Genomic DNA, 27,779 nt, shown 5'->3' on the forward strand with positions numbered 1-27,779 from the left:
GTGACCCTGGGGCTGGTGGCCTGGGCTGGGGTGTTTCACTCCGGTCAGCCCATCTGCCAGGCGGGCCCAGTCTCACCACGCCTATTCGCTCTGATTCCTGCCAAGGACCCTGCCTCCCTCCTTGCAGGCTCAGGAGCCTCCATGGCCCCTGGATGAATCTCCCACTTGCCTAGCAATCAGAGTCCTCTTCCCCAGCAGCCACCAGAAGAGAGGCTGCCTTGCCGGTCTCAGGGAGGGGGCCGGCTCAGGCTGTTCATGTGTTCATTCAGCAAACGTTTAACATAGATTCAGAGCCAGGGAGTGTGCAAGGTGCCAGGATCCAAGCACACAGCAAGGCAGGCACGGTCTGTTCTTCCCTTGTAAAGCTCTTGTAGACGGGGGCTGGGAGTTGTTGGGGCTCTGGGATCAGGCTGGTGTATGGGGTGGGGGTCTAAGTTTCCATGGCCTGTGCCCAGATTGTCAGAGGGTGAGGGCTGGAGGATGGTGGCCTCTGGGTGGAACAGGGGGCTGGGCTTGCCCCGTGTACAAAGTGAGGCATCTGACACCAAACTGGGTTGGAGCTCCTCATGTCTCCATTGCTCTTTACTCCCCAGGGCGAACCTGGTACGGATGGTGCAGCTGGCAAAGAGGTACAGTTGTACTGGTCTTCTCTGTTTCCTTGGGGATGCTTCTTGCTCCTCGCCTTGCCCTGACCCCTCTTCATTTTTTTCAGTAAACTTTCCCTCTATGTACGGGCTGTCTCTGGAAATTGTTAATCCTTGTTATCCTGGGGAGAGGAATTAGAGACTTGAGGCCAAAGATGGGAGTGAGATTTGTTTTATCTTTTTTTTTTTTCCTGGTCAAAAAGAAACAACAACAACAATAATAATAATGATAATAAATTCCAAACAAACATCTCCTGGGTATCAGGTCTTTCCAGGCCCCCCAGTATGCCACAGACTGGCCCTCTCATTCTGACTTCTTGCCTCTCTTCATCTGTGATGGGGGCCCAGCCAACATGCTTAAACAAGGCCATGCCCCAGAGGACATTATTTTCCCTTCTAGCTGTCGGCCCGTTTGCGGGCAGGGAGGCTGCGCTCCTTTCTCACACAGAGCCGGGCTGGACACACCCAGGGGCCTCAGGCTGTGGAAGGGGCCTCTTCACTGCTCCTCCCTCCCCAGGGAGCCTCAGAGATGCTGCCCGGACTTCACCTCTGACTTTTGCTTTCTTCTAGGGACCCCCTGGAAAGCAGGGATTCTATGGACCTCCTGGTCCCAAGGTGAGTGGGCACTGGCTGGGCTTGAGAGGAGAAGCTCACAAGTGGATGAAGCCCAGCTGCAAGTTATGGCTTTAGCCACAGAGAGGAGACACAGGAAGGCCAGTGGGCAGGGGAAAAAAATGCAGAACTTGGAGCAGGATAGTGTCTGAAAATTTCTCACATGGGGTCATTAGCTGTGGTTGGGGGGAAGGAAATCTCCAGTTCATTTACTCACTGATTGACTGATTGATTCATTCATTGTTTCCATTTCCCGAGCACTCCCTTGCTCCTGCTCACACTCCAGGCCCTTGTCCTGGCCTCAGGTAAACAGAGGTCCCTGAACAATAGGTGCTCACAATAGACCAGTCACACTTACACTAGGGATTGGCAAGTTTTCCAGAAGACATGAGACATAGCGCTGTGGGATGAGAGGGAGGAGCACCCAACCCAGCCTGGGGAGTCGGAGAGGCTGCGGAGAGAATGGGAACACTTCAGCTCAGGAGGGGTGCACTGGGTAGAGAGAGATGAGGGGAAGGGCATTCAGGACCACAACAACATGGCAGAATCAGAGAATCATCACCAGTGAGGTCTGGTGGGAGGCAGAGGGTGGGGAGAGGAGGCTGAGGAAGGAACGATCAGGACCACATAATGAACGGCCTTGCATTCCTGGCCAACGAATGAGTGCTTTATCCTGAGGACATTTGGGAGCCATCAGAATTTCTAAGCAGGGAGTAACACCAGGAGAACTGTCTTCTAGAAGGACCACTCTGGGGCAGTGAGGTGGAGTGACCTGTCAGGATGCTGTGGCCACAGTCTAGAGGGAGACGCTGGGGGCCTGGTGGGAGGATGGAGAGAAAAGAGCAGATTGGTGAGACATCATGATGTAAATTTGACAGCAGTAAGTATCTATCTTTGTAGGGTGATCCAGGAGCTGCAGGACAGAAGGGCCAGGCAGGAGAGAAGGGGAGAGCCGGCATGCCTGGTGGACCTGGCAAGAGTGGTTCCATGGGGCCTGTTGGGCCACCGGGCCCTGCAGGAGAGAGAGGCCACCCTGGAGCTCCAGGGCCTTCGGGGAGCCCTGGCTTGCCTGGTGTGCCTGGCTCCATGGTAAGGGGGAGGGCTGGCAGCCGTGGGCACTGTCCCATAGAGCAGGCATGTGGGGTGGAGCTCGGATCATCTTCCAAGCTCCTGCTGACATTCTGCGGGAGAGAGCCTGGCTCCCATAGAGGGCAGCTCTTAACTGTGTGCGGAAGGGTGGGGATGACAAGACCCTCTCCCCAGAAAAATGCACTTAAGCACAAAATGTTTTGTACAATATCTGGGTGGTTAGGACTTTGGATTAAGAATCTACGGAGGTTGCTGTGAGCCGAGATCGCGCCACTGCACTCCAGTCTGGGTGACAAAGTGAGACTCTGTCTCAAAAAAAAAAAAAAAAAGAATCTGTGGGAGGCTCCTGGGGCCTTTGCCTTCCTCCCCATCCTTTATTCCCAGAGGGGAAAATGCCAGGCTTGGAAGTATAATTGAGGCAGGTTTTCTTCTCTTTCTTCAGGGAGACATGGTGAATTATGATGAAATCAAGAGGTTCATCAGACAAGAGATCATTAAAATGTTTGATGGTAACTGGCAGCCAGCTGGGTGGCAGTGGGTGCTGCCTGCCCTTCCTTGTGACCTGTCTGCCCTGCCTTGGCCTCTTTTTCCTTAAAGCTCAATGTCCTCCTGCTCTCACCCTCCACACACTCACAGGCCTGGGGTTGACAGGCAGATGTTCAATTATCCTTCAGACCTTCCTTGTCACCTGTTCTGTTCAGAGACAAAATGATTCCCTCCCGCATTCCCTGAGCCCCCACTTGAGCAAAGAAGACAGACAAGAAAATTGGTATCAAACGAGTCTGCCTGAAGTGAGCTCTAAATACAGGGGCGAGCGGCACTGTAAGATGGCTGGGGTGGTTTATTTGAAGTGTTTTTTTCTGTTCATTTGTTCATCCAACATTGATGTGCCAGGGACTGAGGAAAACACAGGCCCTGTCCTGAAGGGGCTGGACGTCTTGCTTGGGAAGCAGACCCTTGAATGCCAAGCAAGGAATCCGGACTTTATTCTGAAGCCAGCGGTGAACTAATGAGGGGTGTTGGAGCAGAGATGCCATAGTCAGATCTGTGCTTTGGAAGGATCTCCATGGGGAGCGATGTGGAGGCCAGGATGTGGGAACCCCCTTGCGAGACCCACCCCCATACTCCTTGCCCTGACATCCCTGTGAAGGAAGGCTGCTGTGGACTCCATGCTGGTGACCTGTATGCAGCATCTGCAGTCATTCTGAGTCCCTGGGGGACCCTCTGACCTGTCCCTGTCCTCGTCCTTTTTTTACAGAGAGAATGGCTTACTACACCTCCAGGATGCAGTTCCCCATGGAGATGGCGGCAGCTCCGGGACGACCAGGGCCTCCAGGGAAGGATGGTGCTCCGGGCAGGCCAGGCGCTCCAGGGTCACCTGGGCTCCCTGGTCAGATTGGCAGAGAAGGACGGCAGGGCTTGCCAGGAGTGAGAGGTAGCTCTGCCCTACAGTTCCCAAGGGACACATGTAGTTCTTTGGGGCAGGCCTAAGTATTCCATGAGGTCTGTTGTGAATATGGAGTGTGTGTGTGTGTGTGTGTGTGTGTGTGTTTCAAGTAATCTGACTGGCTGTGTCATTTTTCTGCTCAGGGATAGGACTTATTTTATTTCTTTTGTTCCAGGACTGCCTGGTACCAAAGGTGAAAAGGGGGACATTGGTATTGGCATTGCAGGAGAAAATGGTCTTCCCGGCCCCCCAGGTAGGAAATACCACCATTTGAGACCATGAATCCAGAGCAGCAGAGACCCCTTTTCTTTCTGTTTCTTCTATGACACAGCTGTGTCAAACTCCAAATAATGACAGGCCAGTCAACCACATTTATAGGAATGCCACTGTGTGCAAGACACTCTGCCAGGGCCTGTGGGGATGTGGGGGCGGAAGACTCAGTACCTGTCCTTAAGTCCTAAACTGGGCTAGCGTGATGCAGTAGGAGAGAGCTGCATGGAGGTGGGGCCGAGGAACTCGAGTTCAAGTTCTACTCAGCACCTCACTGGCTGTACACCTTGAAGAGGCCACTTAAGCCCTTTGGAAGTGCTCTCTAAGATGAATGCTTGGCTATATAGTCTGAAAGAGAATGGCCAAAGCCTGATGACCTGGCTCTGAGACCCAGCATCACAACTTACCAGAGGTGCAACCTCTCTGAGCCTGTGTCCTCATCTACAAAATTAGACAATAGCTTCTTTCTCAGGAAATTGTGCAGATTCAATGAATAATGCATCAAAAGCACTCAGCCCTGTGCCTGGCACATGGAAGTTCTAAATAAAACTTGCCAGCAGTATTGTTATTGTTAAATCAACGTGAGGATCAGACTAGGTCTTCATGAAAACGTGGTAACTTGAGAAACAGTCATCAAATGTAAGGTGTTGATGCCATTATGGCTTTTTTTCCCTTATGATCTGGGTCTTCTGATTTTCCCTCTGTGGCCCTTCCCTCCCTAGGTCCTCAAGGTCCTCCAGGCTATGGCAAGATGGGTGCAACAGGACCAATGGGCCAGCAAGGCATCCCCGGCATCCCTGGGCCCCCGGGTCCCATGGGCCAGCCAGGCAAGGCTGGCCACTGTAACCCCTCTGACTGCTTTGGGGCCATGCCGATGGAGCAGCAGTACCCACCCATGAAAACCATGAAGGGGCCTTTTGGCTGAAATTCCCCACCTGCCTTTGGATGAAGGACTCCGTCGGGAATAAATGGCCAAAGCTTATAGGACTCTGTGACAGGTTGTGAATGTTTTTGTTGTTGTTGTTGTTTTTAATTGCTGTTAATATTTTTTAAATAATAAAGAAACAAAGCTATCTGCCCTTTCCCTTCCAGTGGGTTCCTCTGGTGCTGCAGCCAGAGCTCCCTGTTGCCCTCCTTTTCTCATTTAGTCCCAGGATCAAAAAAGGGCATTTCGGGTACAGGGGCATATACCTGTAATCCTAGCTATTCAAGGGGCTGAGGTGGGAGGATCGCCTGAGCCCAGGAGTTTGAGACCAGTCTAGGCAACATAATGAGACAGTCTCCGAAAAATACAAATTAAAAAATAAAGGGTATTTCCCTCTTAGCCTGTGGTCAGCCAGTGGCGCTGTGAGATTCTGCTGGATGGGGACAGCTGATGACCCTTTGCTCCTCGGGATCTTGTGCCCTGTTCTTCACGCCTACGTCTCTTGAGTTAGAGAAGGAGCATCACTCAGCCCCTCCTCTCAAGTGAACCAAAGCACGTTGGAAGGTCCCACTTCCGGCTTTAAAGGTCCCTCCCTATTTGATTCCCTAAAGAAACCCGTGTTCAGTACCCCACCCACTCTTTGCCCATCCACTTCACCTTGTCAGTGTGACCCAGAGCCGGTCCGGGTTGCACCCTGGGAAACTGCCACCCGGTGCTGAGGTGTGTTCATCTGCCTGGAAGCCCTTCCAAGCATGCAGGCGCTTCTTGACGCTCCAGTAATTCTGTGATTAGAAAACCTGTGCAAACAGGAGAGAAGACAGGCTCCAGCTCTGTCCTAGGCAGCCAGGGAATGCTTCTCTGGGAAATGAGATGGAACCTTCTGCCTGTACCAATGCATGGCCCTGTCACTAGCTCTCCATAAGTGCTTCCAGCAATGACTTTCTGGAGGGCAAATAACATCTCCTGTTTTTCTTCATTATTCTAATATACGTGGTACTTTTCCTGTACATCTTAGCCTAGGCCTTTAGAAACAGCCAGGTTGTATCAGTACAAAGGGGTCATGGGCAAGCCACGAGCAGATCTAAGCTCACGGTCCTCAAAGTCCACTGGGAGTTTGGTGATCTATCTGTTGTGTCCTTCTCCCTATGTAAAAAAGGCTAGGAAGGGGAAAAAAGACAGTGAATTGAATATTATAGAAACAGTCTCTCTTGAGCTTCTTCCTTCTCTACTTTTTAGATCTCTTGTCCTGATGGGCTGGCTGCCCTGTGAGAAAGCAACAAGGCACTTCCAGGGGGATTTCCAAAGAAAGCTTTTTCACTGGCCCCAGCTATCTGGAAGGTTTATTCAAGTTGGATACACTTCAAAGGACTCACAGAGCAGGCTCAGAAATGTACCCAAAGTCTAGATGCTTATCCAAACTGCCTGAAGCCTTCAAACCGGCTGTCAAATCTCTGCAGAGCTGGTATTTCTAGCACATTTCTGAAAATTCCCTTCTCTAGTTGGGTCCCAAATACCAGGAGACCAGCCTATTGATGGCTTTTCAGAACCTTTGCCCTATTTTTTTTTTTCCCTGCCAGGAGCAAAGGTGTGCTGGTGGCCAGAAGAATGAAATCAGACTCCTGAGCACGCCCGAGTGTCTCATGTGATGTTTTTAGATAAAGAAGGAGCTGATTCTTTTTTCATCCCTCCCCAGCTATTCTCAGTTAACCCTGGTTCTAACATAAAACATTAAAAAGCAAAGGCATCATTTTTGCATTGAAGTAGCGGCCAGGTTTTGGACAGTGGAAGAGGACAGATGTTAAAGCACTCCCATTGGAAGGCCAGCTTCCTCTTTCAGCCTAGTCTGCCGAGTACTAGCTGATGATAGGCCTCATGATGAGGAGCATGTTGGCGCTGGCAGAAAGAAAGAGACGCAAGGACCAGCTGTGGAATTGAGCAGGTTGGCTTTGAAGGCCAGAGGGGAAAAACTGCTATGAGGAAACATCAAACTCATCCCCTTTAAGGGTCACCAGGGAATCGATCCTTATAGAGTAAATGATGCCTTCTTCACTTTTCTTCCTGAGTCAAATTCATGCTACTCTTAAGGGATTCTACGACAGGCTAGGTTTAAGCTTTCATGATTTGAATGCATGTCTCCCCGGAGTTTGAAATTGCTGTATTTTCTTAGACCATGAAGAACCAGATGGAAAGCTGAATTTTATAGTCTGTTACTGTGGTCAGCAAAAAATCCATCGATCTTCCTCATCAGTTCAGGAGCTGGGTAAGCTGAAGAGAAAGCAAGGAGGGGCATGTGTCGTCCATTCCTCTTAGGCAGCTTTTGCACATTCCAACCCCATTATCCTTCTGTCTTCATTTCTTAATCTACTCCAGGCTTTCGATGCAGCACACAGATCATTCAGATTGGAAAAGTCTAACTTGATGAGTCCATTCCTCTTCCTACTTTGTCCCAGGGACTGTACTAGGCTCTGGGGATCCCAAGGCAAACTAGACAGATATGGTCCCTGCCCCCACAGCATCCACAGGGAGAGCAGACAGTTAAACAAGCACCTACAATAAAGTGGGATGATAGGGCAGTGCCAGGTACAGGGGAGTGCACAGCTGGGGAACCTAACCATGTCTAGATGAAGAGATGGATTCAGGCAGAGGGAACAGCACGTGCCAAGGCCCAGAGATGACTGGGTGCAGCAGGCTGAGTGATGGGAGACAGGGCAGTGTGATTGGATTTTGGAGCATGAGCAGGGGAGACAGTCGGAAGCCACTGGTGGGTTTCTCACAAAGGTGTGTCAAGTCAGGTTTGCTGAGTGGGGAGTTCCCTGATGGCAGTGTGAAGGATGGGACTGCAGGGTCCTTAATTTGAGAAACCGTCTGCTCAATAAGATGGAGAAAAGGCTGCTGTGTATTTATTCTGCAGAGAAAAATCTAAACTTTGATGCTTCTGGAATTTAAATCTTCCTTTTTGTCATAATATTTTCCTCTGTCACTCAAATTCAACAGAATCTAATTAGACTCTTTCTTCATCTGGGATCTGTTAACCCCTTTACAAGACTAGATTTTTTTTTTTGGAGGTGGGGGGATGGAGTCTCACTCTGTCACTCAGGCTGGAGTGCAGTGGTGCGACCTTGGCTCACTCAACCTCCACCTCCCGGGTTCAAGTGATTCTCCTGCCTCAGCCTCCGGAGTAGCTGGGACTACAGGCACAAGCCACCATGCCCAGCTAATTTTTGTATTTTTAGTAGAGACAGAGTTTCACCATGTTGGTTAGGCTGGTCTTGAACTCCTGACCTCAGGTGATCTGCCTGCCTCGGCCTCCCAAAGTGCTGACGTGAGCCACCGCGCCCGACCATGGATTTTTTTTTTTTTTTTTTTTTTTTTTTTTGGTGCTGGAGATCCGAAAGGACTAGATCTTTTTTGTGGCTGTCCTGAACAGTTTATGGGAAGAGACGATGTCAATGTACTCTCCTTATGATCTCATAATGGAAGGGGAGTGTGGCCAAATTGCTACGTCTGCTGTTCTCATTCCTCTGTTGCTTCTGTGGAAAGTTGCAAATCATCCTCTGATCCACAGCATCCAACTGGAATTTAAATTTCAGAACTGGATCTAGTTGGAATCAAAGAGAATTAATTCCATAATAATTAGGTGGGTGTTGGTATTCCTTCTCAGTAAGCCTTACAGAAGCTTGGTGCAGAGCCAAGTGGCTCCTGGGAGGCTATGTCTCTAGGGGAGGCAATATTTTCCAGTGGATGGGCCTTTCATTACCAAGCTCTGCCTCACCTCTGATGGGTCAACCGCAGGGCTTCCACGAACTCAGGAAAGTGCTCTGTGTTCTAAAAAAAGGCTGGAATCCATGCTTTCCCCTTGGGCTACAAGTGAAACAATAACAGGATCTTCTCCACCCACCTCTGTCTGCCTGAGGTAGTTGAGGTTTTGGAAGTGAGTTGATTGTTTTTCAGTCTTAGGAAGATCCTGATCTCTCTTTTATCCAGCCCCCTCCAAAACAAACATACCTGGGCCTCTGTGGGTCCTCAGAGGCACAGCCCTGGCTGTTGGCTTTGGCACGTCCCTGAGTCTCTAAGAGAAGACGTGGATGCCCCATCCACGAAATAGCACAGACCTCCCCTATGCCTTTGCTGGGCATAGGGGAATGGGGGCAAATAATTCTCATAGGAGTTGGATTCTCATCACCTAGAACAGAGCCTGGCAAGAGGTGGGAACTCAATGGGATCATATGTTTGTGGAATAAATGAGTGCGTGTCACATGACTCCAGTTTGCAGGCCAGCTTGTCACTGTTCTCTCTCCAGGCAAATACCCCCTTGACCTGCAACCTTCTTCCCTTCTGAAGTTTTGCAGCTCAATTCCACCAATATTTTTTGAACTGGGGGGTTAGAAAGGTAAAGAAGACACAATCTACTAACTATTAAATACTGAGTAGTTTAAAAAAACGCAAACCTGGGATCAAGTCCTACTTCTCCATTTATCTTTTTTTTTTTTCCCCCAGACAGAGTCTCTCTGTTGCCCAGGCTGGAGTGCAGTGGTGCAAACACAGCTCATTGCAGCCTTGACCTCTGGGCTCAAGCAATCCTCCCACCTTGGCCTCTGGAGTGGCTGGGACTCCGGACACATGCCACCATGCCTGGCTAATTTTTTAAAACGATTTTTTGTAGAGATAAGGTCTCACTATGTTGTCCAGGCTGGTTTCGAACTGCTAGGCTCAAGCGGTCCTCCTCCCTGCCTCCCAAAGTGTTGGGATTATAGGCGAGAGTCACTGCGCCTGGGCTCCATTTATCTTTTTGATAACAGGAAGGTCACTTAACCTCTCTGAGCCTCAGCTCCTCATTATAAATGGGTAATAGTATCTATCTCAAAAGATTGTGGTGAAAATTAAAACAACACATAGTACTTAGCACAATGTCTGGCACCTAGTAAGCACTCAATACATTATAATAATAACTACTAATATTGAATTCATGCTAGGCACTATTCTAGGTGCTGAGGTTAGAGGACTACATAACAAAATGACAATTCTACAATATACATGTAAACAAACTGGACAATTCAACTAGTGACACGTATTATGAAAAAATAAGATAGATGATGGGAATGCGTGGGGGGCAGTGTCAAGAAATTCCCCCCACCCCAGGTGATATCTGAACTGAGATCTGGATAAGGAGAAGCCAACCAGTGAAAAGTCAAAGGAAGAATATCCCGGACAGAGGGAAGAGCTAGTCCAAAGACCTGGAGGCAGGAATGAGCAGGCAGTCAGAGACCAGCCAAAGCCAACATCCAGGAATGAGCTCTGTACATTCCAGGAGTGGCACAACCAGGCCAGCATGGCTGGAATGAGGCAAGGGGGACAGCAACAGCAAGAAATGAGGCTGGAGATGCTGGTATGTGTGGCCATGAACGTCATTAGGATGAGTTTAGCTTTTATTATAAGAGTGATGGGAAGTCCCCAAGGAGTTGAAGCCAAGGAATAAGATAACCACTCTGGCTGCCTGTGGAGAAAATGAAGTGTGGGGAGAAGAGTGAGAGCAGGAACATTGGTCAGTCGGCTATTGTAGTGATCCAGGCACAGATGATAGTGTCTTGGACTACCGTGATAGTGCGAACAGGGAGAAAAGAGCAGATGTGTACATGTTTGAATTACAGCAAATGGAGATGAGGGAGGTGAGGGGGTGTGTGGAGAAAAAAAGGACACACAGGAATTATCTTAGGTTTTTGGCCTGAGAAACTTGGTGGATTTTCTGAGATGGAGAGGAATGGGTTTTGGGGAAAACACCAAAAGAAAACTCTTGTACAAGGCAGGCTGGAATACCACACAGTGACAATACCAAGTGCAAAGGGGGAGTGGCAAGAGAGAGTGGCTAACTCTGGAGCTAAGGGGAATGTGGGAGGGTTAGGTGGAGAATGGAATTGGAACTGAGCCTTGCAGGACTGGAGATGGGAGGGCTGCTGGTCCAGGTGAAAGGAGTGGTTTGAACCTAAGTTTGGGGCATGAGCAGGTACAATAAGCTCATTTTCAAATTTACACATTTGTTCCTGTCAGCTAAGAAAACTGAAATTTAGAGAGGTTAAATAACTTGCCTAAATAAAATGTGGTAGATAATACACCGTGGAATACTATGCAGCCATAAAAAAGGAACAAGATCATGTCCTTTGCAGGGATGTGGATGGAATTGGAAGCCATTATCCTTAGCAAACTAACAGAGAAACAGAAAACCAAACACCGCATGTTACCACTTATAAGTGGGAGCTGAATGAGGAGAGCGCATACACACACTGGGGTCTGTTGGAGCGTAGAGGGAGGTGGGAAGAGGGAGAGCATCAGGAAGAATAGCTAATGGATGCTGGGCTTAATACTTGGGTGATAGGATGATCTGTGCGACAAACCACCATAGCACACATTTACCTATGTAACAAACCACATCCTGCTCATATACCCCTGATCTTAAAATAAAAGTTGGAAATTAAAAACAAACAAAAAAACCTGCCTAAGGTGATAGAGTTAGAAAGTGATAAAACAAAGATCCTCCCTCCAAAGCAGAAGTGCTGAATGGTGGAACTGAGCACAGAAATAGAGAGTAGCAGAAGGGGCCGTAAGATTGGAAAGTTGAGGTTGGGCCAGATTCTGAAGGGCCTGGAGTGCCAGAATGAAGAAATTGAGCCTTATTTTGTAGGCGTGGATGAAGAGCATCCATTGTAGGCTGTGCAATGGGCAAGTGGCATGATCAGCACCGTGATTCTGGAAAGTGCACTTGGTTAGATAGATGGGCTAGACTGGATAACAGTTCATAACATTCATTTATTCATTTATTTTAATAATCGTGTCAGTCGCTATACTAGGTACTGGAGTTATAATGACAAGCAAAAACAGACAAAACCCTAGCCCACATGGAAGAACTTGACAAAGTAATCAAATAAGCACACAAATAAGTGTAGAAACGGAACCACTGAGTGGCAAGTACATGGTGCTGAGATCACTCAGTCACCAGGATTTGACCTACGATGGGGACCGACCTAGACTTCCCTGCTGAGAACTGGACATCCATTGACCCCGGTTCTAGGCCACCCACTGTGAGCTAGGGCAAGTCAATTGCCTCTCTGCACCTCAGTTTCCCCATTTATGAAGAAAGAGGCACTAGATAATTCAGTTTTCCTCCAACTCTAATGATCTGGGTTTTTTTTCTCCAAAGACCACAGATCTGTATCCCACTACAAGAGTACTAACTGGTACCCAGTACCTTGACTTTAGAGGAGTAATTCCGCCATCCCCTCTCCCTACCGGGAAGAGACTGTCGGTTTCCCGTTGTCAGGGCAACCGCCTGGCCACCGCCCCTCCTCTCCTTTCCCGCGGCTCCTCAGCGGAAACTCAGGAGCTACGCCAGCAATTACGTCACTATCATGCGTCCCACTTGCCAGGTTATGACATGGCTACCGCAGCAACACCCCACCCAGGCTTCTCACTAAATATCCCAACCTGACCACCGCTTGGGCCCACTCCACCTCAGGAAAAGGAGGAACATTAGCGCCGGTACAGCCGCCAAGACTTCCGGAAGCTCCATCAATCACTTAGCTCTCCTGGTCTCTCGGGTAGGCATCCGCCCACCGCCCCCATTGTCACTTCCGTCGGCCGACAGCGCCCAAGATTGACAGGCGCGGATGTCCAGTCAGATGCGGGCCCAGCCCCAAAGCCGAGGCGAGGGGCGGGTTTGAGAGCGGAAAGCCCCACCCCTTGCTTGAGTGTGACGTCAGAATCGCCATGGCCAGCTATCCGTACCGGCAGGTGAGTGTGTGAGGGGCCCGCGAATCCAGGTAGCGGCGGTGCCAAGCGCAGGCCTGGCGCCCCCCTGCTCTTTCTCCCCGCTTTCTCCGCGCCCTTCCCACGTTGGGTTCGCTTCAGCGAGGCCTTGCGCTGTAGAGAACCGAAAAGGGACCGTCGGTCGCGCCCTGCTCACGTCATGAAGGACCGCACATTCGCGAGGTCGTGTCGCGCCCCCTTTGACGTCGCTCACGCGAGGATTTGGGGACCTTGGACCCCACAGGTCCAGGCTGGCGCTGTCCTGGGCTCCACAGCCTCCCAAGGCCCCCATGGGGCCTTGGGCGGGGGCATCAGCCATGACCGGACGTTTAGAGTTCTGGTTCCGTCTCTCATTTGGGGCGTCGGATAAAAATCCAGGCTTCCGGACCCAGCCCACACTGCATCAGAGTCATCAGGAAACTCTGGTTGTGGCAGGCGCCACAAGTGAGCTGGTTTGACCACTGACTTAGTTCAACACCGCCATTTCGCTTGTAGAAAAGTGAACCCCGAGAAGGCACAGAACTTACCTGAAGTCGCCAGGCAGTTAGGCAGCAGGGCCGAGGTCAGAACCCGGGCTGTCTTCAGCTGCCTCTTCCCCAGCGTATCTTGATTCAGTCAGGAATACCGCAGCAAGGTGATTCTGTGGCCAGAATTCTTTGTTGGGTGATAGTAGGGTGTTGAAGTGCACTTTGGTGTCAGAGGTAGGTTCATATCTTAGCTCTACCACCTAAATAGTTGTGAGCCCTTGAGCAAGATGTTTTGCCTTTCTGAGTACAAGTTTCCTCCTGTAAAATAGGGCCGAATAATAGGATCTGCCTCATAAAGCTGTTGTGGAGAGTCAGGAGGTGATGCTTTCGAAACGTTTGGTACATAGTGAGGTGTAACATGTGTTGCCCTTTAGCATTTTGATTTTTACTAGACTTCTAAAAGCCAGTGCCTGGAGGGTCCTCAAAATAGACCCCTCATTTTACAGAGGAGGAAATGAAGCCCACAGAGGCCTGCGATCACACAGATTTAGGAGATGAAATCCATAAAGGAAATGTGGAAAAACAAGATCAATTGGTATATTACACAGTGCTCAACTGAGTTTAGTCACAGGCCAAAAGATGTAACAGTCCTTCCAGGGAGTGCAGTCTTGTGCGGGTTGCACAGTATTTGGACCTCCCATTATCCTAATCATGAAGTCCCTATCGGCATGCAGGTATTATTACCCCTATAATTAACTGCTGAGGAACAAACCCAAAGAGGTTAAGTGGCTTCCCAAAAGTCACACGTAGTAAGTGAGGGTGAAGCCATGACCAGAGCTTAGGACTTCTCTTATTGCATCCTTAGAGAGAGGTAGGAAAGAGAGAGGCCAGTGCGGGCTGGAGTTAGGAGGAAGTGTAGCATAGCAGGTGTTTCCTAAAGTCCGTTCCATTTGCTGAGTCTTGTGAGGTTTTAATAGGTATTGTTAATATGGGAGGATTCTGTAGTTAACTGAAGTTTTGGAAATACTCTTAAGTATAGCTGAATAAGTTTGTTGACCACAAGCCATTTCAGAATCCTTAATTTGCTAATGTACATTGTAAATCTTCCAGAAAGGAATATAATATGCAGTATTTCTTAAACATATCTAACCATAGAAACTCCCCCTCCCCGCTTTCTTTTCAGATGTCTGGTCACTTTTTTGACTCTAGTATTTCTGAGGAACACAGGCTGAAAAAACATTCATAGTGCCTTGTTTCCCAGTGGCTGGTCTTCTGCCTCAGAATCACCTGAGAGCTTGTTTAAGAAAGCACACTTTCGCGTCCCCCTTCAGACCTGTTCTGTACCCAGGAATCTACATGCTAATAAGCATTAGGGACAATTTGTGTGCATCCTAAAAGCAGTGACAGGTTAGACGGAACTGTGCTAGAATTCTAGCTGTATTACTTAATAGTTATATACCCCTGGACAAACTAAGGGCTCCGAGCCTCAGCTTTCTCACCTGTATAAAGGGAGAAATAATACCTGTGAAAAGGGCTAAAATGAGGTTAAAATGCAGGGAGCCTCGCATGTTGCTAGTGCCTAGTACATGCCAGTGTCTGGTGGCAGCTCTTGCATGATGCCATGCTGCCTGGACTATTCCTGGAGTGAAATACTGAAAAGGAGCACAGAGAGAAGAGTCTGGAATAGAAAAAGAAATGCTGTTTTTTTTCCTACCATACCCTTGTCCGCCTCCTGGTCTCAGGTGTTCTAAGAAAGGAAACGAGTTGTTTTAAAGCATCTCAGTCAGTGCTGCCTCCCCTCCACCCACTACATAGCTTTGGAGGATTCCAGCCTATTGTTAGGAGTCAGAATTCCTGTAATTTTCCACTGCTTCCAATCCAGGGTACCCAAGCAGGGACTGGGTATTGGAGTAGTAAAATTCAAGCACCCTTTGGTCCTATGGGGGAACCAGCTTGGTGGATTTCAGTGCTTAAGACCTTAGTTTCTGAGGCCAGAGAGAGTTGATTTCAAATCCCTGCTTTGTCACTCCCTTGCAGAAGTTTGTTGCAAAAGTCTGAGACTCAGTTTTCACTTTTTTGAAAAAAAAATTTTATTTATTTGTTTATTTTTGAGACAGAGTCTTGCTCTGTCGCCCAGGCTGGAGTGCAATGGCACAATCTTGGCTCACTGCGACCTCCGTCTCCCAGGTTCAAGCAGTTCTCCTGCCTCAGCCTCCCAAGTAGCTGGAATTACAGGCGCACGCCACCACACCTGGCTAATTTTTTGTATTTTTAGTAGAGATGGGGTTTCGCCATGTTGGCCAGGCTGGTCTCAAACTCCTGACCTCAGGTGATCCACCTGCCTCAGCCTCCCAAAGTGCTGGGATTACAGGCGTGAGCCACCACGCCTGGACTAGTTTTCCCTTCTTTAGAATGGGGTCATAATAGTATCTACCTCAGAATTACTCTAAAGATTAAATGAGATAATCCATGTAAAGTGCTAGGTATGATGCTGGGCATGTAGATTACTCCAAGTGGAGGAGTAATGCGGTTATGCAGGTTGAAGAGGCAATGTGATAAGTATTAAATGGGAGTAAGTGTAAGGTACAGCACGGGAGAGTGAGATACCTAACTCAGTCTAGGGGTGCATTTTTAAAAGAGGTAATATTTAAGCCAACAACTTAATCACTGGTGGAAATTAGCTGAGTGAAGAAAGGAATGATATTCCAGCAGAGGAAATAGCTGCACAAAGCCCATGAAGCAAGTAAGACAGCCTAGTATTTTGGAGGAACTTTAAGAAGTTCACTGTAGTTGTAGTGATGTGGGGGAAAGGGGTAGGAAATAAGACTAGAAAGGTAAGCAAGGGCCAGATCCCAAAGGGCCTTGTATGCCTTTTTGGGGAGTGTGACTTCATCCTAAGAGTAGTGAGGGAGCCAGTGAAGTGTTTTGTCCCATTTGTGCTTTGGAGCGCGTACCGTGGGGTGCTGTGAGAATGGATTCAAGCAGGAGAGACAGGAGGCAGGGATACCAGTTTTGACGCTATTGAGATAATCTAGGCTAAAGAGAACTGTGACCTGGTAGAGGAGATTTGAGAAGCACTTGGGAGGTAGAGTTGAGAAAACTTGGCTTTAGGTTTGGTTGATTAGGCAGAATGGAGCTCCATTCACTGGGATGAGAACACAGGGAGGCATGGGTTTGGAGGGAAGGTCCAGGAGGCTGCTGGATACGTGGGTCTGTAGCTCAGGAGTGATGAAGCTGGAAAGATTTGAAAGTGTGAGCACAGAGGTAATTGAAGTCTGGGGATGGTTCTTGGCTCATTGTTTATTGGTTGCATGCTTCTCTCCTGTTTGAAGTAGCTCTGCTGGTGAATGCTTGAACCGTTCCTCTTGTCCTCCTGTGATTGTTTAACCCCTTAGTTTGGGCTTTCCACCTCCTCCTGTGCACTTGAAGGGTAGCTCTGGGGTGCAAACCTATCTTTGCAATGCTCCCTCCTCCATTCATCATCAGGGCTCAGCTTGGAACAGCCTTTGATACCTTTAAGCTTCACGGGGGTCTTGAGGTTAGAAGACTGAGTCCTCAGAACTGGAAAGAAAAAAAAAAATACTGGACTTTCTGAGGTGGTTATTTGGAAGGAGGTAAGCTCCCTACTGCTTGTGCAAGTGCAAGATTCCAGGTGGTTCTGCAGAGATTCCATTATTAACTGAGAGGTTGGACTGAAGAGTCTTTGGGGTGTCTTCCAAAATGTGGCTCTCAAAGTTGGTCTAGGTGCTGGGATGAAAAAGAATAAGATTTTTCTGAGACTCCCTGATTCTGGGCTTGAAGGCTCTGAGAGATCACCTAATCCAGCCTTCCCCCTCTACCTCTGTCCACAGTAGAAATTCATTATATTTGACAAAGACATTTAGCACAATCCCTTGCACAGACACATGCTAGGCACTCACTCATTTATTGAGTGAACAAACAGAAGAGGGTAGTGTAGAGTCATGCAGACCCTGGCTTGAATCCCAACTCTCCCATTCTAGCTGCATGATCTCAGGCATGTTATTAAACTCTCTGCCCCTTAATTTTCTCATCTGCAAAATGGAGATGACACTGTTTACCTCACAGGACTGAGGATCAGTGAGAGCTGGTTGAACTGGAAGCACCTAGCAGAGCCTCAGTAAATGTTCGTTGCCCCCAATCCCCCAGGGTGTCAGACGTAGCTTATTTGCAATCAGCCAGAGCCCTAGAGATAGTTTTTCTGTGTTGCTTCAGAAGCTGCAGTTACTGAACTCTCCCTGTCTCCCCCCACCCGCCTTCACAATATTGTGTTTATCAGTATGAAATAACTCTTGGAAAAACTCTAAAAAGGGCTGGGAGCATGGAGTAGTGTAAAAGAACGTGGAGTCAGGGACGCTGTTTTTCATTTCTGGTTCAGACCTTTGCTAACAACTCAGTGACACTGGGTGACCATCTGTGAGGTGGGGATCACCTCATCTTCTTCCCCAAACTTCCTGTGTAGCCTAGATTCTGTCTCAGTTGGCTCCACCTCCTTCATCTTGTGCAAGCTAGAAATCCAAGTCATTCTAAACACTTTCCTCACTCCTCCTCCATCTCTTTCCTAATCTAATTAGTCACTAAGTCATGTCTGCTCTATCTCTGAAATAGCTTCAGAATCCATTCCGTTCTCTTCATCCCCAAGTGTGCTGTCTGGTTCATGCCCTGCCTGCCCAGCACCTGGGCTACTGCGTCCCTCGCTGGCTCATCCTCCACACCGCCGCTGGTTCTGACAAGGTTCTGATCACGTTCCTCTCCTATTGGGAACCCTTCTATAGCACTCTGTTTTCTCCGGCATAAAGCCCCAACTAAACTCTTTAGAGTGGTGTTCATTTGTCCAAATATTTGTGGAGGCTTGCAGGTGCCAGGCATGATGAGTGAGGCGCAGTGTCTGCCCCTGGGGAGCTTACTGTTGGGTGGGGGAGATGCTAGACAGACAGAAACTACTCTTAGACACTGATACCTCACGGCTAACTGAAATGCAGTGGGAGAGGTGCTTGGTCAAGGAGTGTATAGAGGGCCTGCCTTTCTGGGTTCACACTGCATTCTTGGCTCTGCAGTTTAACTCATTCCCTGAATGCACTATGCTCACTCGTAAGTCTGTGCGTTTGTCTTTCTTCTCCGTTCTGTCTGGAGTGTCCTTCCCTTCCTGCCTTTTGGAGAATGTCTATGCATCCTTCAAGGACCAGTTCCAATATCATTGCCACTTCCTCCAGGAAGCTTTCCTTTACCCACTTCATACATTGTTCATTTATTCATTCTGCAAACAGCACAAATTCCTCCATCTAAGCTTCCTTGATAGCACATAAGTAGATTTTTCTGATGGCACTGATCAGATTGTATCACAATTATCTATGGGCTCCTTAAGGGCAGGACTTCATTTACTTGTGTCCTCAGATCTACTACAGAGCCTAGTACAATATCGTCACTCTGAAAATGCGTGCTGAATGTGTGGCTTAGTTTCTTCATCTGTAAAAGAGGGCAACTAACATCTTCCTTTTTTCTGTTAGGAGGCCATTGGCAAGATTCTGCCAGTAGTGTTTGTGTTTGTGAAAGTACTTTGTAAACTACAGAGGAGGTCTTCAAATGCAGGACGGAAAGGAAAGGGTTTAATTGCTGCCAGACTACAATAGCCAGAAGGGCAGGAGACCCACCTGGCAGCACCTGCTTTGTTGGCCTGGGGGTGTTTCCTAGGTGATTTCCTAGGTGGGTTTTCCTAGGTGCCAGGTGGAGTTTATAGTTTTATTCACAGGGCTTATAGTGGGGCAGCTACTTATGGCTTCGTGTCTGGCCTGTTCTTTGGGTGTGCCCAGATTCTGCAGAGTTCCCACTCCCTTTCCATCCTATGCTGGAATCCTGAGCCCTATTGCTTAAGGAAGGAACGTTGTAGCAGGAGGCAGGGGGAGTCATTGGGTGCAAAGGAGTGGTCCAGCCTTGTCTCTTCCTCCAGCTCACAGCATGACTTGGGCAAGTCCCTCCCTCCCTCCCCCATCTGTAAAATGGGGGTTAGGTTAAGTGACTTGTCTTCTGGGTATTTCTCTTGTCACACCTCTCCAACCCCTTGGGAATCCTGTTCGTTCTCTAAGTCCTAGCTCAAATGCCACTCTCATGGAAACACTCCCTGATTTTACCCTCCTTCCTTTGCAGTCCTATGGCACATGACTTATGTCTCCATTTCAAACACCTGTTTTCCTTATGCTGTTTTGTTAGACGTTACACAGTGTCTACATATTAAGTCCTGTTAACCGCGAGCGCCTTTAGATTGCTTCACTCTCCTTTATACCCCACCCCACACAGTTCACCTGGCCCAGGACTTTGCTGATAATAGTAATTAATATAGCAATAGCAGCTATGACTTATTGATCATTTGCTTAATGCCAGGCACTGTTGTAAAAACTATTTTTCTTAGGTGAGTGGTTTTCAGACTGTCTTTTCAGTCACTGTGAGGGGTTTTCAGAGCCCCCTCAGAATGTAGCAAGGGAGGGGGTTCCATATGGTAGGGGCTTTGGAGCCCCTACCTTACTTCAGCCAGAGCAACTTTCTTGTATTTGTTTTATTTTATCAAAGGATTCTTCCTTTTTCTCTCTCTCTCTCTTTTTTTTTTTTTTTTTTTTTTTTGGAGACAGGGTCTCTCTCTGTTACTCAGGCTGGAGTGTTTGTGGCACAATCACAGCTCACTGCAGCCTCCAACTCAAGCTCAAGTGATCCTCCCGCTTTAGCCTCCCGAGTAGCAGGGACTACATGTGTACCACCATGCCTGGCTGATTTTTAAAAATTTTTTGTAGAAGTGGGATCTTACTATGTTGCCCAGGTTGGTTATCAAAGGATTCTTTAGCTAAAAATTAAACTAACAGAATTTTGCTGCATTTATTTTTTATAATCTTCAGAACAGTCCAATGAGGAAGGAATTGTTCTATTTGTGAGGAAGCAGGCTCAGAGAGATGAAGCCACGGGCCCACAGTCATGAACTTAGCTGATGGGAGCAGAGTTTTAAATTGAGATCTGTCTGAGCCATTCTTGTCTGTGAAGGAGTCTTGCTAGTAGCTATGACAGCTTCTAGGGAGGAAAAGCTCCCAAGGATTGCTGGTTGGGGAGGTGACAGGGCCTGCTTCCTGCTCTCCCCACAGAAAACCTCATGAATTTGGCCTTAGCCTTAAGAGTAATTATCTCAAGCTATCAAACACAATAAAAAGAGAAAGCCCAGGCTCTCAGTGGCTTGGCCACTGGTGCACTTACAGGTTGATCTAGAACATATCTAGATGGTGCCATCCTCGGAGCTCGGCCTAGCTGCTGTCTGTGCCCTTGAGCTCAGCTTGTCTGCAGATGTGTTGGGGCTGTGCTCTGCTGGGTCCTGTGCTAGCCATTTAGGGAGATGAAGTGGAACACTCTGAGGACTGTTGGTGTGGGAAGATGGATGAGAGAGGGAATGCCCCCATGTATGCTCTAATGCACAAATGTCCTGGACATAGAGCCAAGAGACCCAGGTTCTGGTCCCAGCCCTCCACACAGCCTGTATGTGACTTTCCTGGACTTGAGTCTTGTCCTCTGTAGGAGGCTATTATTAATAGTGTTTATTGAGTGCTTAATTTGTGCCAGGCCCTGTGTCAGAGTGCTTCACATAGCTGGCCTCATTTCATTCACAAACTAACCTGAGAGGTAGCTATTATTATTCCCATTTTACAGCAGAAGATATTGAGGCTTAGAGAGGATAAGTCAGTCCAGTTAGTAAATGGCAGAACCTGAACTTGAACTCTTGAACTAGTTGTTTTTCGTTTGTTTGTTTGTTTGTTTTGAGACTGGATCTTACTCTGTTGCCCAGGCTGGAGTACAGTGGTGTGATCATGGCTCACCGTAGCCTCGACCTCCCCAGGCTCAGGTGATCCTCCCACCTTAGCCTCCTGAGTCATTGGGACTATAGGTGTGCGCTGCCACACCTGGCTAATTTTTAATATTTTTTTAGTAGTGATGTAGTTTTTCTATGTTGCCCAGGTTTTTAGTAGAGATATTGTTTTTCTGTGTTGCCCAGGCTGGTCTCTAACTCCAGGGCTCAAGCGGTCTGCCTCCCTCAGACTTCCAAAGTGCTGTGATTACATAGGTGTGAGCCACCACGCCTGGCTGTTGAACTGGCTGTTGAAAGCATTGTATCATATTGCTTTAGGAATAGGGTCTCCCCTGCCTGCCTCACAGAGTTGTGAGTGAGGATAGGGAAATGTTTTTACATCAGGGTAAGGAAGACAGGCTGTGGATGAATCCGTGCTGTAGCTATGTCATTTGTGACTGATGAGGGTCAGGGGTGTGTGTTAGAGACTGCGTTTGCCCCATGAGTTCTGCAGATAGAGATGGGAGTACCACAGGATGGGCATTTGGAATTGTTTGATTCATTTGCCTATTCATTCATACAGGAAATATTTACTGAGCATCCATTCTACACTGGGAGCTGGGGATAAAGTGACAAACCAGACAGGATCCCAGCCCTTGTGGAGCCCCTTGACATGCAGGAAAGGAGAGTTAGGAAAGGAGGATTTCAACCCTGACTCTGCAGGTCATTGGCGGTGTGACTTTGGGTAACTCGTTGCTCCTCTGGAAGCCTCAGTTTGCCCATCTGAGCAGTGAGATCGTAATTCCAACCCTACCTATAGGATCAGTTGAAAGGATGGTGGTGGAAGTGCTTTATGGTTGTAAAGTGCCATACTCTGCCTAGTTTCTGGCCTCATCATTCTGACTGATATCTTGCTCTTCCTGCAGGGCTGCCCAGGAGCTGCAGGACAAGCACCAGGAGCCCCTCCGGGTAGCTACTACCCTGGACCCCCCAGTAGTGGAGGGCAGTATGGTAGTGGGCTACCCCCTGGTGGTGGTTATGGGGGTCCTGCCCCTGGAGGGCCTTATGGACCACCAGCTGGTGGAGGGCCCTATGGACACCCCAATCCTGGGATGTTCCCCTCTGGAACTCCAGGAGGACCATATGGCGGTGCAGCTCCAGGGGGCCCCTATGGTCAGCCACCTCCAAGTTCCTACGGTGCCCAGCAGCCTGGGCTTTATGGACAGGGTAAGTAGTAATCTTGGACTCCGGGTACCTCTGACGTGGTTCTGAGTTATCCATGGCCAGCCTTTGTCCTTCCTGTGGGTGTGCAGGCAGCCTGGTCTCTGGCACCTTAACATCTTGCTTCCAGCTTCAGTGTGCGTCCTCAAAATGAGAAGTTTGTCAGCTAGTTTTGTTGCAAGCATTTATTTATATTGCTTGCTCATGCTTACTTCCTTTTGCTTACATGTCAGCAGCTGTTAGCTGGCTGTTGAGTTTCTGTTCCCTGTGTCTTAAGGGATCCATGCTGAAGGAGCAGCTCCTGTTTGGGATATGTTATCTTTGTGGCAGAGAGAAAGAGCAGGAGAGCTAGCAGGAATGCACAATGCCTCTTAAAGCTTCTCTGAAGTACTGTATGTCTTGCCCACTTGCATTCTTTTGGCCAGAGCACCCCCTGATCAAGACTGACATCAGTAGGATGGGGAAGGATGCCCCTCTGCAAGCCACCAGGCAGTGGGAGAGGATGTACAATGCTCTTATAGGGAAGGGGAGATTAGCAAGTAATCTAATAATAGATTATTGAACTGGCCTTTTAAACCGTTGTACCATATTAGTACAATGTCTGTGGGTGTGCAGACTATGTCTCCTGGCTAGAGATTATTAGCCAGGAGACGATAATGTAGCCTACCATGGGGAGAAACTCAGTTTAAATATCCGTTTCTCTGTGAAAATATCGCAGAATACACACATTCCAGGCTCTTTGCTGAGGATTTTATTTTGCTGTTATCTCATTTAATCATCACAACAATTCTGGGGAAATGGGTTCATTTTAGAAATGTGAAAATCATTACTCAGAAAATTATACATTTTGCCTAAAGTCACACAAGCTAGTAAGAATCAGATCCAGGGTTTGAATCCAGGTCTGCTTTGGTTCCAAAGCCTGAGCCTTTCTACACAAACTACACAGATCAAACATGTTACAGAATCTCTCCTGCCCTGGGGCTGTGGCCTGTGCTCCCCTATGACACCGATGTTTTAGGAAGATGGCTAGAACCTGCCCGGATTTTTCCAAGGAAGTCAGACTAATCCCTAAGTCAGGCATACCTTTTTCCCTCTGTCCTTACTGGGCTTTGGTACTAGGCAGTGGTTTGTGTCCTCCACAGCTGCCCATGGCTGTCTTTGTTTGAAGAGACCCCAGTTGTGGCCAGTTAACTCAGTGTCCTAAGGTAGACAGACTTACCAGCTTCTACACTGGTTTTTTTTTTTTTTTTTTTGAGATGGAGTTTCGCTTTTGTTGCCCAGGCTGGAGTGCAATGGCGCAATCTCGGCTTACCACAACCTCCACCTCCTGGGTTCAAGCAATTCTGCTGCCTCAGCCTCCCCAGTAGCTGGGATTACAGGCATGTGCCACCACGCCCGGCTAATTTTGTATTTTTATTAGAGACGGGGTTTCTCCATGTTGGTCAGGCTGGTCTCGGACTCCCAACCTCAGGTAATCCGCCTGCCTTGGTTTCCCAAAGTGCTGAGATTACAGTCACCGCGCCCGGCCACTTCTACACTTTTATCTACCACCCATTCCCCCATCTCGCAGTTCACCTTTTCCAGAGAATTCTTGAAATGCTACAGGGGTACGGGTCCCCGTTCCTTAAAAACATAAAATCAATTAAGAGTAGTGTCTGGAACACTATACGAGAACTCCAGAGGACTCATGGAGTAGAAATCAACTGCAAATACTCATGAATCTTCACTGAGGGTCCTCTTCCATCAGAGTAAGAATATCAACTTGATGGAAGACAGGGAAGGTGAATTTGTGAAGCTTTGTGTGTAGGAAAAACCTGTAGCCAGGAAGTTACTGAGGCTGGTCCTTCCTGGCATTTCTGTTGATGGCCTTCACACCCCTTCCTCCAGGTGGCGCCCCTCCCAATGTGGATCCTGAGGCCTACTCCTGGTTCCAGTCGGTGGACTCAGATCACAGTGGCTATATCTCCATGAAGGAGCTAAAGCAGGCCCTGGTCAACTGCAATTGGTCCTCATTCAATGATGAGACCTGCCTCATGATGATAAGTGAGTCTCCGCCTTGCCCCTGGGCCTGAGCTGGGGCAGAGCCACCTGATAGTGGACAGTAGGTGGGTGGGTGGACATTCTGAAGAGAAATTCATTGACCAGGGTGGACTGTGGGGAGGAAGCTAGGTTCAGGGTGAGATCCCCTAGACTTAGAGCTCTTTTCCTGAGATCTCAGTTCTTAAGTTCTAGACTCTGCCTAGTTACAGGTTAACTTAGTTTCCTCTTCTGTAGAATGGTACTTCCTCCCCTGTAGGAAACAGCATGGAGGGGTCAGGTGCCAAGCCTGCAGAGAAAATGCAGTTCTGGATGGGGTGGGGCTAAGGGTGTCCAGAGTAGGAGGACGGTGCAACGCTTGATGTGGGTGTCTCAGGTGCAAGCATCTAGGCCTTAGGGCTTGGTTCTGTGAAGTCGCCTACTCCAGCCTGGAGAGAAGGGCTGCCTCAGTGGGTCCTGAGGGGGGCCCTCGGCCTTCAGTCTTGAAGCCTTCCTCCCCTCCTTACCCTCCTCACCTTCAGACATGTTTGACAAGACCAAGTCAGGCCGCATCGATGTCTACGGCTTCTCAGCCCTGTGGAAATTCATCCAGCAGTGGAAGAACCTCTTCCAGCAGTATGACCGGGACCGCTCGGGCTCCATTAGCTACACAGAGCTGCAGCAAGGTGCGGGTCATGGCTGGGGCACGATGGGCAGGGCAGAGCTAGACTATTCTCTTCACACCCTAAGATATAACAAAGGGGTTTCCTCTTGTTACCAAATGTCCACCTGCACTACAAAATGCTGTTCTCAGTGCAGGCCTGCATCCCTCACCCCTTCTTTGACCCAGCTGGGGCACTGAGCCAAGATCCAGGGCAAGGAAACACCTGGGTCCAGAATCAGGGCTGGACCCTGGAGTGCTGGGTGAGATGGCCCCAGCCACAGGGAGTCTTAAGGATGGAAACTTGGCACCTTAAGGACTATGAGACCAGTGTGTGTGGCTTGGGTGACTCCTTCCTCTCTAGTTTCTAGCATGTAGAATGGAAAGAGCCCTGAACAGGGCTCAGAAAGATGGGTCTGTTGCCACCTCTGCTAGTGGGCAGTTTCTTTCCCAACTTTGGGAGCCTGAGCACTCTAAAAGTTGCAGTTGGGAAAGATGACCTGAGGCCACAGCCACAGGTCTGGTTCCAAACTGACTGTGTAAAGCAGGAGGCTACAGTTTGGGCTCAGGCAGGTTAGTAAGAGGTTGCAGGGAGGACCCAAGAGGGAGCTTTGCCACCTAGGAGGGAGAAAGGGCTCCCCAGAGAGTCTAGTCCTTTGCCCAGGCTGTGGATTTCATTCAGACTAAGGAGGTCTGTGGGCAGGAGTGAGTGCACCACATCTGCCCCCGGTAAAAGGGAGGGGAGATGACCTATAGTAATCACCTACTCTTGCCAGCTTTTGTCATGGATATTAGTAAGGGTGATGTTAACCACAACAAAACGTATTTACTGAATGCTTGCTATTTTTAATGGGCTTATGTAATTCATTCTTCCCATGTGCTAGGTACTATTTATAATTCCACACCCTTCAATGAAGAATCCCTTATAATCTCCCTTTTACAGGTGAGAAAACTGAGGTTTAGTTTAGGTAACCTGCCCAAGGGCCCGCATAACAAATGGAGAGCTGAGGTTTTAGCCTGGCCTGGTAAGTTATGAACAGAGGAAGGAAGGAAGCATCCCAGTGAAGAGACAGGATCCTCCAAGAGACCTTGGAGTGACGGTGACTTTATTAAAATAGCATTTACCAAGTGCTTTTTATGTGCCAGTCACTGTGCTAAGTGCTTTACATGATCACCCGTTTTAATCCTTACTAGAACCTACAAGTTAAGTATTATCCCCATTTTAGAGATGATAAGATAGGGATAGTGAGGCTAAGTAACTTGCCCAGGGGCTGACTCCAGAGCAGGCTCTGCTGTGCTGCCTCTGATGTCTGCCCCAGGCAAGGTGGTCCTGGGAGCTCAGGCTTCCTTTTGGAATGCAAATGAGTCAGATGATTGCGGATAGTCTGTTGTCATCTCTGCAATCCCATGAGCCTCAGTTGAAGAGACAATAATGGAGATTTGGAGAAAGAGGGATGAGGGCCTTCCACCTAAGGGGAGCATCCAGACAGGGCCCCTGTTGTGCTCCTGACATCTTAGACAGACCCTTGGGATTCCTCTACCCTCTTTATGCTTCTGTGCCCTTCCTCTCAAAGTTCCTTGAACTGCTGTGATCCAGTATTGCTGATTGATGGAGGTGCTCATGGCAGGTTTTTGTGTGTCTGGTCTGTGTGCCCCTCTTCTCCAGCTCTGTCCCAAATGGGCTACAACCTGAGCCCCCAGTTCACGCAGCTTCTGGTCTCCCGCTACTGCCCACGCTCTGCCAATCCTGCCATGCAGCTTGACCGCTTCATCCAGGTGTGCACCCAGCTGCAGGTGCTGACAGAGGCCTTCCGGGAGAAGGACACAGCTGTACAAGGCAACATTCGGCTCAGCTTTGAGGACTTCGTCACCATGACAGCTTCTCGGATGCTATGACCCAACCATCTGTGGAGAGTGGAGTGCACCAGGGACCTTTCCTGGCTTCTTAGAGTGAGAGAAGTTTGTGGACATCTCTTCTTTTCCTGTCCCTCTAGAAGAACATTCTCCCTTGCTTGATGCAACACTGTTCCAAAAGAGGGTTGAGAGTCCTGCATCATAGCCACCAAATAGTGAGGACCGGGGCTGAGACCACACAGGTAGGGGCCTGATGGAGGAGAGGATAGAAGTTGAGTGTCCTGATGGCCATGAGCAGTTGAGTGGCACAGCCTGGCACCAGGAGCAGGTCCTTGTAATGGAGTTAGTGTCCAGTCAGCTGAGCTCCACCCTGATGCCAGTGGTGAGTGTTCATCGGCCTGTTACCATTAGTACCTGTGTTCCCTCACCAGGCTATCCTGTCACACGAGTCCATTTTCTCCAAAGTGGAATCTGGCCAAGCATGAGAGAGATCTGCCTATGGGACCAGTGGCTTGGATTCCGCCACACCCATAAATCCTTGTGTGTTAACTTCTAGCTGCCTGAGGCTGGCCCTGCTCAGACAAATCTGCTCCCTGGGCATCTTTGGCCAGGCTTCTGCCCTCCGCAGCTGGGACCCCTCACTTGCCTGCCATGCTCTGCTCGGCTTCAGTCTCCAGGAGACAGTGGTCACTTCTCCCTGCCAATACTTTTTTTTAATTTGCATTTTTTTTTCATTTGGGGCCAAAAGTCCAGTGAAATTGTAAGCTTCAATAAAAGGATGAAACTCTGGAGTTCCATGTTTTCCACTGTGATTTCTCAGCTACAGGTCCATCCACTCATTCTTTCAGTGACTATTTAAGTACATCCTATACACCAAGCCATGCAGAAAGCAGCAGCCTGGGGGGACATGGCCTATGTGGGGCTCCTCTCCACTGCCAGAGG

At 48.7% G+C, this 27,779-nt stretch overlaps 2 protein-coding genes and 1 long non-coding RNA gene across 24 annotated transcripts in view; 2 read left to right on the plus strand and 1 right to left on the minus strand.

The window, feature by feature from the left end:
- Positions 1 to 5,135, plus strand: part of COL16A1 (collagen type XVI alpha 1 chain) — a 51,807-nt gene extending 46,672 nt beyond the window's left edge. For all 21 annotated transcript variants that reach the window (XM_063657727.1, XM_054465253.2, XM_063657699.1 and 18 more), the window contains 7 exons: positions 594 to 629; positions 1,215 to 1,259; positions 2,157 to 2,345; positions 2,788 to 2,854; positions 3,604 to 3,780; positions 3,968 to 4,045; positions 4,785 to 5,135. In XM_063657727.1, the coding sequence (XP_063513797.1) occupies positions 594 to 629; positions 1,215 to 1,259; positions 2,157 to 2,345; positions 2,788 to 2,854; positions 3,604 to 3,780; positions 3,968 to 4,045; positions 4,785 to 4,987 (795 nt within the window). In that variant the 3' untranslated portion in view covers positions 4,988 to 5,135. The remainder of the gene's footprint in view (positions 1 to 593; positions 630 to 1,214; positions 1,260 to 2,156; positions 2,346 to 2,787; positions 2,855 to 3,603; positions 3,781 to 3,967; positions 4,046 to 4,784) is intronic.
- Positions 551 to 12,400, minus strand: LOC129020680 (uncharacterized). Its single transcript, XR_008495886.1, has 4 exons — positions 12,228 to 12,400; positions 5,645 to 5,784; positions 1,615 to 1,707; positions 551 to 766 (listed from the first exon to the last, which is right to left on the minus strand). It is a non-coding gene; the product is annotated as an uncharacterized LOC129020680 (long non-coding RNA).
- On the plus strand, positions 12,370 to 27,628 carry PEF1 (penta-EF-hand domain containing 1). Of its 2 annotated transcripts, XM_054465331.2 has the most exons (5): positions 12,370 to 12,769; positions 22,012 to 22,312; positions 24,194 to 24,349; positions 24,865 to 25,008; positions 26,650 to 27,628. In XM_054465331.2, exons 1-5 carry the CDS (start codon positions 12,746 to 12,748, stop codon positions 26,877 to 26,879), a joined length of 855 nt encoding a protein of 284 aa, XP_054321306.1. In that variant the 5' UTR covers positions 12,370 to 12,745; the 3' UTR covers positions 26,880 to 27,628. The 2 variants fall into 2 exon arrangements, with proteins under 2 accessions (XP_054321306.1, XP_054321316.1); XM_054465341.2 differs by lacking the exon at positions 24,865 to 25,008 and having other exon boundaries at positions 12,430 to 12,769.
- Positions 27,629 to 27,779: the final 151 nt, after the last annotated feature.

Source organism: Pongo pygmaeus, chromosome 1 (genome assembly GCF_028885625.2).
Source record: "Pongo pygmaeus isolate AG05252 chromosome 1, NHGRI_mPonPyg2-v2.0_pri, whole genome shotgun sequence".
Classification (NCBI taxonomy): Eukaryota; Metazoa; Chordata; class Mammalia; order Primates; family Hominidae; genus Pongo; species Pongo pygmaeus.

Excerpts from the sequence above, each read along its gene's own strand:
- PEF1 (XM_054465331.2), top strand. The coding sequence starts at position 12,746 with ATGGCCAGCTATCCGTACCGGCAG. Across the intron at positions 22,313-24,193 it reads GCCTGGGCTTTATGGACAGG|GTGGCGCCCCTCCCAATGTG; the intron begins GTAAGTAGTAAT and ends CCCTTCCTCCAG. Across the intron at positions 24,350-24,864 it reads GACCTGCCTCATGATGATAA|ACATGTTTGACAAGACCAAG; the intron begins GTGAGTCTCCGC and ends CCTCACCTTCAG.